Genomic DNA, 13,560 nt, shown 5'->3' on the forward strand with positions numbered 1-13,560 from the left:
AATTTATTTTAATGGCAGCTGATTTCTTTCTGTCCTTAATAGAGTTGTATGTAAACCTTCAAGCACAATTGTAAGACATCCTACAATACAATATAACTGCCTAATATTAAATATTTTTAGTAAAACCTTACCTATACAGACATCTTCTTATATCTCTAGCATTTTTTTTGAAGAATAATGTTACTATTTTTTATTCATCTTCCATTTTGTCATTCCCTGTGTTTGTGTTTTCAGTAATGATGCAGCAGAATATCCAGCCCTCTTTTTCTGTTTATACATCAGGCTCAAAGTGGGACAGCTGCCTGTCTCCAGCAGTCTATGAGCGAAAACTGGGGCACACCCTGGACAGATCACCGCAGGAGAATGAAGAAACACAGACCTAAGGGCAATTTAGAGGTTCCCATTAACATAACAGCCATGTTTATGGCCTGTGGGAGGAAGCCAGATTTTAAATGAACCTGAACAGAATAGTGTCTGTTTTCTTAGCTACCTCCAACACCGCTGATACTCTCTTTCAGCTTCATCTTAAACAAATCGTCTAAGTTGATTTAAATTTTAGTAGATTTCCCTTTAGGTTGCATGTAAAAAAATGTTATGTTCCCTATTGAACAACCACCACCTCCCAGTTGGCTCAGACACTCGTGTATCCTCTCTGAAAGTTTCCTGTTTTCTTAAGAAGCGGCTCTTGTGTCAGTTGTACATGAACAATAGAGCGGTGGAAGCATTTTTTCGCTTGCCTAAGAGTTGGGTGAGGCAAACGTAATGTTTTGCACAACAATGAAAACTGAAGCACAACTATCAGTGCAACATTATCCTCTTCACCGTTCAAGAGGCTTAAAAAAATGTAAACCACTTAAGTGTCTGATATAGGAACAGAAGCAGTTAAAAATATTGTAAACAGAATATTCTGAGAAGCGAACAAGATGGGTGTGTGTGTGGAGTCTAGCTGTCTTTATTACTCTGCTCAGAGTCTGCCTTTGACCTGTTTCTCCCAGAGGAAATACTCTTGTTTTTACTCAGGATGCTGGTGTCTACTCTAGAGAGGGTGCACATGCTGCTTTGGTGACAAGGTCGAAGTCTGGTGCTTTGGAGCTCCAGCTCGTCGTAACTTGACATCCGGATGAAGGGACAGCAGCGGAAGACTTGCTTGAAACCGGCCCTGAACCTGCAATGAAAAATAAACCCTGATATGTTAAAGTACAGATACTTAGATGTACCCATGACTGGTTTGTACCCACCTGCTGTTGAGGCAGCAGTAGATAATGGGGTTATACATGGTGGAGCTCATGGCAAGCCACAGCACTGACAGGTAAACCTGCTGGATGTACTTCCACCTAATAAGACTCTTATTGAGGCCGGTCACAATGAAGTAGACGTGATACGGCAGCCAGCAGAGGGCAAAGGTCACAACCACAATGATCATCATTTTCACCACCTAGAAGAAGAACTGTTTTTACCACATGAAAACAATCAAAGTCACAGACAGGAGCATGAATATGAAATTTCTTTTTTTTAGTAGGTTTAGTTTTACACTTGCTGTCACACACAAACTCCTATGTTTGACTGGGATACATACAGTGTATTGTTAAACTTTTCAGCCCGATTGATCCTTTCAACCTCTCGTCACATTTCAGGCTTCAAACATAAATATGTAAAATTAAAATTTTTTGTCAACAAATGGGACACAATCATGAACTGAAACAAAATTTATATTTTAAACTTTTTTTAACAAATAAAAAGCTAAAGAGTGGGACATGCCAAATAAATCGGCCCCTTTACTTTCCCTGTAGCAAACTCTTAAAATTTTAGGGAGGATCTCTAAATGATCCAATGTTGACCTAAATAGCTGATGAAGATAAATAGATTCCAGCTGTGTGTATTCGAGTCTCTGTATGAATGCACCTGCAGTGTCAGAGGTCTATTTAAAGCACACAGAGCATCAAGAAGAACAAGGAACACACCAGACAGATTCAATATACCGCTGTGAAGAGGTTTAAGCTGGATTTAGATACAAAAATATATCCCAAGCTTTAAACATCCCAAGAAGCACTGTGCAAGAGATACTATTGAAATGGAAGGTATATCAGACCAGTGCAAATCTACGAAGCCCTGACCTTCCCTCTAAATTTTCAGCTTAAACAATGAGAGGACTGAGGACAGATGCAGCCAAGAGGCCAACTCTGACAACATTCAGTTGTACATGTATACTGCTCAAATCTGTTATGGGAAAAAGCCATTTCTTAAAAATGTCAATAAAAAACTTGTTTAAAGTTTGCCACAAGCCACCTGGGAGACACAGGAGCGCTGGTCAGATTAATCCAAAATAAAACTTTATATCAATAATACAAAACATCATGTTTGGTGTAAAAGCAACACAGCTCATCCCCCTGAACACACCATCCCCACTGTCAAACATGGTGGTTGGAGCATCATGGTTTGGGCCTGCATTTCTTTATCAGGGATAGGGAAGATGGTTAAAATAGATGGGAATATGGATGGAGCCAAATATAGAAGCTTTTTGGAAGAAAACCTGTTGGAGTCTGCAGAAGACCTGAGACTGGGACGGAGATTTATCTTCCAACAAGACAAAATTTACAATAGAATGGTTCACAGTTAAACATTTCCAGGTGTTACAATGGCCAAGTCAAAGTCCAGACCTGAATCTGATTGAGAATCTGTGGAAAGAACTGAAAACTGCTGTTCGCAAACGCTCTCCATCCAACCTCATTGAGCTTAAGCTGTTTTGCAGGAAGAATGGGCAAAAATTTCTGTCACTTGATGTGCAAAACTGATGGAGACATAAAACTTGCAGCTGTAATCGCAGCAAAAGGTGGTGATATAAAGTATTAACTCAAGGGGTTGAATAATTTTGTACACCCAATTCTTCAGTTTTTTCATTTGCTAAAAATATTTTAAAATATCTAATAAATTTGGTTCAACTTCATGACTGTGTCCCACTTGTTGATTCTTAAATAAAATTACAATTTTATATCTTTATATTTGAAGCCTGAAATGTGGCAAAAGGTCAAAGTTCAAGGGGACCAAATATTTTCCCAAGGCGCTGTATTTGAGATATGTCAAATACAGATTGGTATGACTGGTATGATATGAATTCATACCAATCATATTTAATTTATGAAAGACAGAGAAAATCCAAAAGCATGTGGTTAAAACTGCACAGTTAAAAAGCATTTGGTAATTATTGTACAGCTGAGAAAATTGGGTTCTATTAGCTAAACTTTATCTAATTACATTAATAATGAAACATTTCAGCACAGCCAATGCATTTAAATACACATGAACTGTTATATAATCTCATCTAAATAAATGCTTCTTGAAAATCAAACAAATTCTAAATAGCTAAAAGAAGCAATGTTACAGTAGTTTCAAAATATTCTCAAGAGGGAATGTAGACCTCAAAATGTAATCTGTGCAGTCAGTTAATCTCACAAACTTACTTTGAAATGTGCTTTTTGTGTTTTTGGAGGTTGCATGAGTAACTGAACAAAGCATTTGTAAAGCAACAGCTTTGGCTAAATGCAGGGTGGCAAAAAATGTAATTTCATATGATTTATTCTTTTCCTGCTAATGGATCCACTGCAACTTAATAATAAAGTTAATGATATAGTAAGTTATTACCATCACTGTCTGAACTGAAGACTTAGTGCAGTTTTTCTCAGACGGCTATAAATGATCCATGGCCTTTCTTAGCAGGAGGATATTTATTTTCCTGGGTAAAACAAATCCTGCAGGTTTAAATCTCGAAGCTTTAAATGGGAAAGAGGCCCGCTCCCAGATAAAGCTGAGCACAAGGAGTCTACTTTCAATCAGAAAAAAAAAAGTTTAAACATAAATATGGTGGAATTATAAATTTACTTCTGATTTGTTTCATTTTATCAGACAATAAACCCAGTGCACCTTAATAAATATGTTTTTAAATGATCAGGGATGTTATATAAGAAGTGTAAAAACACCTTTTGGATGTATAATGATAAAGAAAATTCCTTTTAAATGTAAAACAAAAAAAAATTGTGTCAAAGCTGTTGGAGCGACATAATTAGTCCTGAATAAGTAACCTCGGATTATATTCTAAAATTAAACTATTGCCAACTACCAATTTGTTTTTATCAAACTTTTCCACATATAATTGGAGAAAGGCTGAGAGGTACAGTGAAAGGTCAGCGATGACGCATCAAACATCAGCAGCTTCCCAGCTGGAGGGATGAGCGAGCTCTACAGGCCAGTGGCTTGCAGCACAATGCAGAGGTTCAATAGGAGCAGACCATCAGCAGATGCTTCTAAATGCCATAGGTCCTGAATTCTGTCCTTTAACTTTTACAGCCAGTGTCTTAGACATTTTCTATATTAAATATCATCTTTTAATTTTTGAGCACAGTCCATAGAAAAAAATACAACCTCTGATCATGTTTCCTGCTGAAGACCTTTAAAAGGTGGTAGAAAATCCACCTCCCTATGAAAAGCTAAAAGCTTTTCATAAATAAGTTAACAAATGAATTTACTCCGTCTTTTCTATTTTTATCATGCATTCTTATGACATCAGTTAAATGAGAACCAGATGGTTATCTGGGATACGTACAAAGGTCATCAATGAAATTCATTGTCGGGAATAATCCCTGAGCTGTCTCAATAGATTCTCATCATCCCAGCTGTGACGTCCCTAATCTCTGCGCTGCCCGCAGAGAAGCTTCAACACTGTTTAGTGGCAGATGATGACAAACTGCATTTAATCATAGTCTGCAAGTTGCTGGTGAACAAGTCTGCAAAATTACACAGCAGCTTATTGGTGCACGTGCATACCATTAACCGAAGGGTGACTTTCTATCACAGATGTCTGCAGTTTCTCACAATGGGTCTTAATAATTAAAATTATAGCATTGTCAAGATACCAGTTTAGAAAATCATAGTTTAGCTGTCATTAAGAATCATTTGTTATTTCTTGATCATTGATCAGACAGCAATTAAAAAACACCTTAATGTGCAGCCTTTAAGCATATTACCGCCATCTACAGGGCAGGCGAGAGAAAGAACGTGTTTTACTCCAGTTAAATGTAATGTGACCAAAACTTAGTGCCTCTGCAATTTGAAAATTGTGAAACTTTGTTTACATTCCAGATGCTATTAATAACCCAGATTTGCAATTTTTCACTATGTCAGACTCACCACTGGTAAGTGAAAATGGGGATGAGCACGTAGGACGGCCTTACGTAATCATATCACCAGAATGATTGACAATTAGGAGGACCACTTATTTTGATGATCCACCTGGAAAAAGGACATCCTCCACTATACCTTTGAGTTAAGCAGCCTTTGCTCTATAGCTAGTTTTTGAAATGAATTATACTATTAAGTGAAAACAAATGTTTGCATCTTTTCATCAATTCCATGATGCTGCATCGATGCAACTGAACCTTTGATCACAAAAAATGTCTTGAAATACTTTCTAATTTTCTCCTCCGACAGGATGGTTTATTTCATCTTCAAATTGTCCTCACTCTAATAAAGAAACAGTTTTTTGCATTTATATTTTTTAGAACTCTTTATTTGGCATCATTTTTATATCAAAACAACTTACAAAGGCAAAGTTGATCTTCTTCTTTATAGGCATGCCATTTTTTCCAGTGCTATTGTATTTGTGACCTTTAATATTTTAAATGTAGCATTTGTTTTTGATGCAACATTTATACAGCTTTTGCTTCTATCTAGGAATGTTCTAGGATTTATCCCATAATGATCCATGGTGTAATTTAAGGTCATGGAATTATATATACGTATAATACATATTTCCTATAAAGGAGAGGATGTGCTGTTTGGTGGAGCATGTTTTTGAGATCCTGAAGGTTGCATCCAAAAGTGGCCAAATGTAACGTTCAAGGCACACCACTAGTTTAGTTACAACAACTAGAATGGAGCCCTGCCTGCTCAGTACAGAGCACATGTGTCATATGATAGAAAAGCTACCACCGGTGCCACACCAATTATGCATTTAGCACAAATTAAATCATCCTTGATAGCACACTATCTTTCCAGTCCCATATAAATAACATTACCCGGTCTGCCTATTTCCACTTAAGGAACATCAACAGCCTCCATCCCTCCCTTACCACACACACTACTGCCATACTTGTGCACAGCCTTGTCACCTCCCGATTAGATTACTCCAACTCCCTCCTCTTTGGACTTCCTCAGAAATCCCTCCACAAACTACAACTGGTCCAGAACTCAGCTGCTCGCATCATAACAAGAACTCCCTCTATCCACCACATCACTCCGGTCCTCCGACAGCTCCACTGGCTCCCCATACAGTTCCGCATTCACAATAAAATTATCATGGTGACATTCAAGGCACTTCACCACCTTGCCCCCCCATATCTGTCAGACCTCCTGCATGTTCCCACCCCCTCCCGTGCTCTTGGATCCTCATCTGCTTTGCACCTGTCTGTCCCCTCCGCCCGTCTCACCACCATGGGGAGCAGAGCATTCAGCCGCTCTGCCCCCCGCCTCTGGAACTCTCTACCACCCCAACTTAGAAAAACAGACTCACTTCTCCATTTTAAAATGCAACTCAAATCTCATCTGTTTAAGATTGCGTATTCTCTTTAAATATCAATTTCACTGTCACAGCCTCTGTATTTTTTAAATGTTTTTATTTTGTTTCTGACACTGAGTTTTTTATGCTTTTGTACGGTGACCTTGAGTGTCCAGAAAGGCGCCTTTTTAAATAAAATGTATTATTATTATTATTATTATTATTATTACACACATGTAAGTATCATCCAAATAACTGCTACGTCCTCAATACAACTGTTTGGTGCAAGTTTAAACTTGGGGAATTCTAATCTTCATCACATGTTATAGGGTGTTATAGGGACTCCATCATTTTGTGTTGATACTTTATAACAATTCTCCAAAGACCTTAGAGAGACGAATCATAGATCTGATGGGATAATTTTATTTTAGTCTGTCACAGATTAGTTAATGATCCTTATCATCAATCATCATTTAAGCTTATTTGCTGCTTATTTGTCAGTAATGCAGCAAATGTGGCTAAAAAGAAGGAAAAAAAATGTTGCTTAGATTCACAGGGATGAAGAGAGACATAGCAACAATCCCTTAAAGGGGTCATAGAATGCTTATATAGTGTATTTGGTGCTGGTCCTTAAAGTCTCTGAATAGGGTGTGTAACATTGGTTGGGCTGAAAATGGCATATTTGCTGTTCTATGAGCACTAATGCAAGCCTGGTTTTACAGCCCTAGAATAAAACCACAGGTTTTCTTCCTTTTATGGTATGCTCATGAATATTTAGATGAGCTGTGTGCTGATTGGTTGATTTACAACGAGCGAAGCTGCTGAGCAAAAACGCATCATAGCAACAAGCACTCACTCAATGAAACATCAAACTGTTGATATGGTAGGGTAACCAGACATCCTCTTTTTCCCGGACATGTCCTACTTCATACCTAAAAAAAAAGTCTGGGGGGAATTTCAAAATCATCTGGGATTTTGGTCGACTACAGTGCAACCCCCACCAGAAATAATTATATTGTCCGCGCGCTCTCACTGGCATTACAAAAACACCACCTTGCATAGTCTAAAATCCAAGATAATTTATCCGACTCATGGGCATCCGTGACCAACTATCTATATCAAGGAGACTCCCAGAACTTCGGGTACACTTGGGATGTCTGTTACTGGCTCACTGTTCCCCTCTTACGGCTGAGGACGGGCAGTTATTGGCTCCAGTCAGGTTTGAACTTTTCTGTACGTCCATTTCACCCACTGAACTATGGTTATTCATCTATGACAATGTAAACTAGGTTTTACATTCTATGACCCCTTTAGGGTCTTATTCAAATTCCTTTCTATCCCCCTTGATTTCACAGATTTTATGTTTATCTAATAAGACAACAATATGTAGGATTGCAATAGGTTGAGCTGAAAGATGAATGCAGTGGTTACCTTTCTTTTAGCCTGAAGTTGTGTGTGGTAGTTTTCCGATGAGTCTCCAGGGATCTCACTTCCCCACAGCGATACTCCGATTACAGTGTAAGTGATGCCCATCACAGCTAATGGCAGAATGTAAACCAGAACAGTAACTATGATGTGATACCTGGCAAATAAAAATAAATAACACTTTACCAAGATGCCACAGAGCATGTCATAGACAAAAATTCAAATAAAGCTGTTAAATCTAACAATCTTGTTTCTGATGATGAATGGGTCAGCACAGCCTCACATAAAAGGGTCGTCAGCCATTCGGGGCCAGGCCACGTAGCAGAAAGTTCTGCCTGGTAATGTTCTGGTGGTGGAGAAGTAGCAGAGAGGGAAGGCCAGGACCACAGCTAGGGTCCAGATACAGAAGATAACTCCCAATGTGGCTTTTGCAGAGAGTCGAGGCTTCAGAGGGTGAATGATTGCCATGTATCTGCATGTTGAACATCAGAACACACAAGGGAACTGTTATTAAACCAGAAAAAAAAAAACCTTCTAAATGTGGATTTTCACCCATTGGAGAAACAAATAGGTAAAAGTCTACCCTTAGACAATTGCAGCATAGATGGTTACATTTCAGATGTTAAAAAAAGTTAAACGTGAAGTCAGGCACTGAATGGCTTCTTATTTCTTAAACCTTTCTGAAAACACATCCTGCAGTTTTAGAAAATATGTTAAAAGATTCTGAGCCTGAAAAATTACTGGCACACATCGAACAAAACTTCACACATAATTGCTGAAACACTTAAAGTTACTTGTGAAGTAAAAACGGAGAGGATAGAGGTGGAAACCATCTAATTGGAAGATAAATAACACTGAGAGATGTGATCAACAGTCACTTGGTGAAATCAATTTGTAAAAAAAAAAAGCAAAACAACAGATCATAGTACTGCAATGAATGGTGAGGTAAAAGATTTTAAAATGCACAATCCAAATGGAACTTAAAACAAACAAACAAACCAAAATGTTCTGCAAACTTGAAAATATATCTTATAAGATGGGTTACTAAGTAAAAAAGGTTGGGGAAAAAAAAGCGATGGGCACATCTGGGTAAGAGCTGTGCACATCTTTTCTAGATGAGCCACCTGTCTGTGGAGGTATTGCTGTGGGGTTGCTGCAGGTGGATATAGTTCTAGATTCCACAATGTTAGGTGGCAACAGAAAAAGGTCAGCAGATGTCCTAAGTATATCATAAATAACCAGGTTATTATATCAGTAAATTTCTTTGATTGTTTTGGCATACTCAAAGATTACAATATTTAATATAACAATGATTGAGAAATTAAATTAAGAATAAATATATTTAATTGGAGTAATCAGAGTATGCACAATCCAAACAAGAGTAGCAATAACACCAACTGTAACTATCATGACGTCCAGATGATAACAGCGATATTATAAATTATTCAGATTTTTTTAAAAATATATAATGTTAATTGTTCTATAAGAGAATATAAAAAACTGTGTAAATCGATTCCACTGCCTTTAATTCAATTGATTAAAAAAAACTCTAGGTTATATAATAATTACCCACCAATATTGCCCAGTTTGTTGATTTCACATTGCAATTTGCTTGATAAAAAAATGCAATAATAAATTCATTAACAGTTTTTTGAAAGCCAGAAAATTTGATGATTATGATAGATTTACTTGGAAGAGAGATATTCCTGATAATTCAGATACAGTCCATAAGGCATTCCCAGAATGACCTACTCTACCTAAAGTCAAAGAAACACATTTTAAAGTTATAAACACGATGTATCCTGTGGCAGAATTTTTAAGAAAAATATTTGGTTTTGAGGTGGATCAATGTTCCTTTTGTAATAATAATAATAATAATAGTGAAACGTTGAACATATGTTTTACCTCTGTCCTACTACACACCGCTTCTGGAAAGATTGGGTTTCTTTAAAAATGAATGATGTCTCCCCATTTGCACTAAATGATGTCATTTTTTATATGGCCCATCTTCCCCACACTGCTTCTTATACTATTAATATCCTCCTGCTGTTAGGTAAATATCGTATCCACTGTGCTAAATGGAAAAATTTTAAACCTTCCTTGCACTGTTTTATAAATTACTTTAAAACCTATTTTTCTTCTCTTAAAAATATTTTTTTTAATGACAAATATGCCAAAAAAATTGAGACTTGATTTCTCCAAACATCTGCTATTCTAAGTGCATTCACCTTTTTGATTTCATTATTTCTATGGCTCTATGGAGGACCAACTCTGCCATATTTAAAAATAAATACAGAAATAAATAAATGCTCAATAAATTAATAAGCATACAATTAGTTTCCCCCAAAAATACAATGAACAAATAAGTGTAGGTAGAAATGAAATTATACAGTGAGACATAAATGTATATATCTCTTTTAATTAGCTTCTCTTTTTGTTATAATTACCTTATTTATTTATTGTCTGTTATAATGTTTAACTATTTATTTATTACTTATTGTTTTAAGTATTTATTTATGTGCATGTGATAATATTTTGTCTGCTTTATTCTTCCTTTGTATTTTTTAACTCACCTTATTTCTTCAACGCCATTTATTTCTGCATGTCATTTTTACATTTCTGTATGCATTTCTGCCTCAATATGTAAATGAGGAAGGGTGTGTCTTAGAGAGGCAAATATTATCACATGCACATAAATAAATACTTAAAAAAATTAGTAATAAATAAATCAATATAAAATAAAAATAAGCTAATTATTACAAAAAGAGAAGCTAATTAAAAGATATAAATACATTTATGTCTCACTGTATAATTTAATTTCTACCTACAATTATTTGTTTATAGTTTTGGGGGGCAATTCATTGAATGCTTATTTATTAATTGAGCATTTATTTATTTTTGTAATTATTTTTAGATATGGCAGAGTTGCATATGCTCTGTCTATGTTTGGTTTAAATGTTTGCTAAGATAAATCCCCTGTTAGTTGTCTTACTTTTTTGTTTTTCTTTTATTGTAATTTATCTTTATCTGTTCATGTACACCTTTGCTATCCTCTCTGAGAGTAGTTTTTCCTGTAAATGTTTTTTGACTTAATAAAAAAAAAATAATAATAACTATCATGACGTCCTACCTGTCCAAGGCTATGGCTGTCATGGAGTAGATGCTGGCAAACACAGCTGTGACCGGGAAGAAGTTGTGAAACCTGCAGTAGACCTCCCCAAAGTACCAGTCTCCGTGGGCTGCGTAAATGAAGTTGATGAGGGTGTTGAAGGCAGCCATGGATGCGTCTGAGAAAGCCAGGTTCAGTAGGAAGTAGTTCGTCACGGTCCTCATCCGTTTGTGCGCAAGAACGATCCAAATTACGATCAGGTTGCCGAAGACAGCCACCAGCAGCACCGTGATGTAAGCCACGGACCAGAGCGCAACGCGCCAGGCTGGCTGCGCAAACTGGTTGGCCAGAACTCTGCTGGGGGCCGTGGTGATGTTGGAGCCATCGTGTTCAGGGGCCATTCCCCGAGGGTCCTCAGACAGAGCTGCTGCTCCAGACTCCCTTCTGTGAGAAAGAGAGATTGGTCCTGATGCTTGGAGCGCGGCGTTGCTGAAGTGGAGTGAGCGTAACCCACGCGGTGTGAATGAAGTGAAGAAAACAGAAATCCACCTCACGCTGAAAACAAATCCTCCTGTTCTTCTATTTTTATAAACCAATGACAGATTGTCTGAGAGAAGATGTTTGTTCTCAAAAAAAAAAAAAGTGTATCTGTGACACTTTAGATTCTGTGCGTAAAAGCTCAAGATGGAATTTGTTTTTTTGTAAATATTCCTTCATAGAAATAATGTTTAACAACAGCAGTTAAGACTCAATACTCACTGCAAAAATTAAACCTGACAAGCTTTCAGTTGAGGGTTATAAAGAATATTACCTGAGGTGTTTGAGATCCCTCTTGCTGTGATACTGTTAATCCTTTGTCATGAAAAGCAAAGCTGAGATATGTGGGGTGTTATGAATGCTTGTTGTGTAACCATAATCTGACTTTAAAGGGGGGGTTTGGTACATGGAGCACATGATGCAAATCCTTGGCTTACACCGACCTGGAATGTTTCTTCTAAAATAGAAATAAGTGAATTCTTATCATGGCAAACCTCATGAACAATCCACAGTGTGTGGTCTGTATTTTGTCATGATAACAGAATCTGTGTTAAATGTCGCTAATTCATGGTTTTGAATAAAGTCACAGTTACACATAGTGAGTTCAGAGGAAAAAATACATTATTACACCTAAGAAATACATATTGATTAAAACTCCCACTTAATTACAGACACAAAACAAAAAAGAATCCGACAAGAAAGGCCTCAACTTTAATGAAAAACATTTATTGCATTCTGTACAATAACAATAAAGCTTCTTCCATTTTAGCTTAACCCAAACTGGTCATGCAAACTCTTTCAAGCAGTGGTTTATGATGAAAACCAGAAGGGGAAAATTATGGATTGGTATCCTTCTTAGCGAGAAGGATGTTTGCATCCTAGAGAGGCTGAAAGATTGCCTGTTCAAACCCTTGAGCAGAACCCTTAACCCCAGAATGCCCCCCTAATACCACTAAGTGTCGCTGCCCACTGCATCCAAAGGGATGGGTTGAACACAGACAATTGAGGGATATTTTATCAATCTTCTTTAAACGGCCATGTTCACAGACAAAAAAATAAACCATTCATGCACTCTTCATGTCTGTTTCTGAAATCCGCACTGAGGGATGTTTGGAAAAAAACAGAAGATTAAGTTTCAGTCACATGAGTGAGGATTACTGGGTACAATGTGAACTTATTTGTGTCACAATTTCAAGCGAACATTAACTTTTCTTTTCACTGTGGAACAAATGAGAACATCAAAAATTGGCAGCAAATTGCAACAATATGGGAAAAATCTTTTTTTTCCTCTAAGGATGCGTTTGTTAAATAATACATGTATTTGTTTTTAGCATACAGAGTATACATTCTGATACTCTGATATAGCATCCAGTGCAACTATGTGTGTGTGTAACTGAATCTCGATAAACATCCAGCTGTTCTGTCAAGGCATAAAAAGGCACGAAAACTAACAGGTTGTTCAAGGAGAGCATTAGTTATTGTTAGTTATTAGTGAATTCCACTGTGTTAAATATGTAGTGTCAAAGTACATTGACTCTTTTAGAGTTATTACAACAACAACTGGAGTAAGATACACACTATGTACAGAGTTAATTTAACACAAATTCAGAGTGGGACCAAAAGCACTCGGATTGATGTACAATTTAAATCTTAAAGTGTTAATTTAATGCAAAATGTACTGTGTGGAAAAATCTAAAGTTCATGTGAGAGAATCCATCTTTAGGACCACATCCAGTCTTTTGCTCTACATATTGATTTTGTCATTTTTATTTCTGTAATTTTCTTTACAGAAGAGTAATAAGTAAGCCATTGTTGAAAGAAACTCATAAGACGTCCTGTTTGAAGTCTACTTCTAGCTACAATCTGTAAAGGACAAAGAAATAAGTGATCTGGTCAGAAGAGAACATACCGTAATTGAATATTAAATCTAAGTAAAACCCTA

The 13,560-nt window shown here is 36.8% G+C and overlaps 1 protein-coding gene across 1 annotated transcript; it reads right to left on the reverse strand.

The window, feature by feature from the left end:
• Positions 1-21: 21 nt before the first annotated feature.
• Positions 22-11,506, reverse strand: LOC107091130 (neuromedin-K receptor-like). Its single transcript, XM_015384884.1, has 5 exons — positions 11,103-11,506; positions 8,256-8,444; positions 7,979-8,129; positions 1,239-1,435; positions 22-1,165 (listed from the first exon to the last, which is right to left on the reverse strand). The coding sequence occupies exons 1-5, from the start codon at positions 11,480-11,482 to the stop codon at positions 943-945; spliced, it is 1,140 nt and encodes a 379-aa protein (XP_015240370.1). The 5' UTR covers positions 11,483-11,506; the 3' UTR covers positions 22-942.
• Between the last annotated feature and the right edge of the window lie 2,054 nt (positions 11,507-13,560).

This window comes from Cyprinodon variegatus, unplaced genomic scaffold (genome assembly GCF_000732505.1).
Source record: "Cyprinodon variegatus isolate N-32 unplaced genomic scaffold, C_variegatus-1.0 Scaffold326, whole genome shotgun sequence".
In the NCBI taxonomy this organism is placed as follows: Eukaryota; Metazoa; Chordata; class Actinopteri; order Cyprinodontiformes; family Cyprinodontidae; genus Cyprinodon; species Cyprinodon variegatus.

Excerpts from the sequence above, each read along its gene's own strand:
- LOC107091130 (XM_015384884.1), bottom strand. The coding sequence starts at position 11,482 with ATGGCCCCTGAACACGATGGCTCCAACATCACCACGGCCCCCAGCAGA. Across the intron at positions 8,445-11,102 it reads ACAGCCATAGCCTTGGACAG|ATACATGGCAATCATTCACC; the intron begins GTAGGACGTCAT and ends TTCAACATGCAG. Across the intron at positions 8,130-8,255 it reads ATGGCTGACGACCCTTTTAT|GTATCACATCATAGTTACTG; the intron begins GTGAGGCTGTGC and ends TTTATTTGCCAG.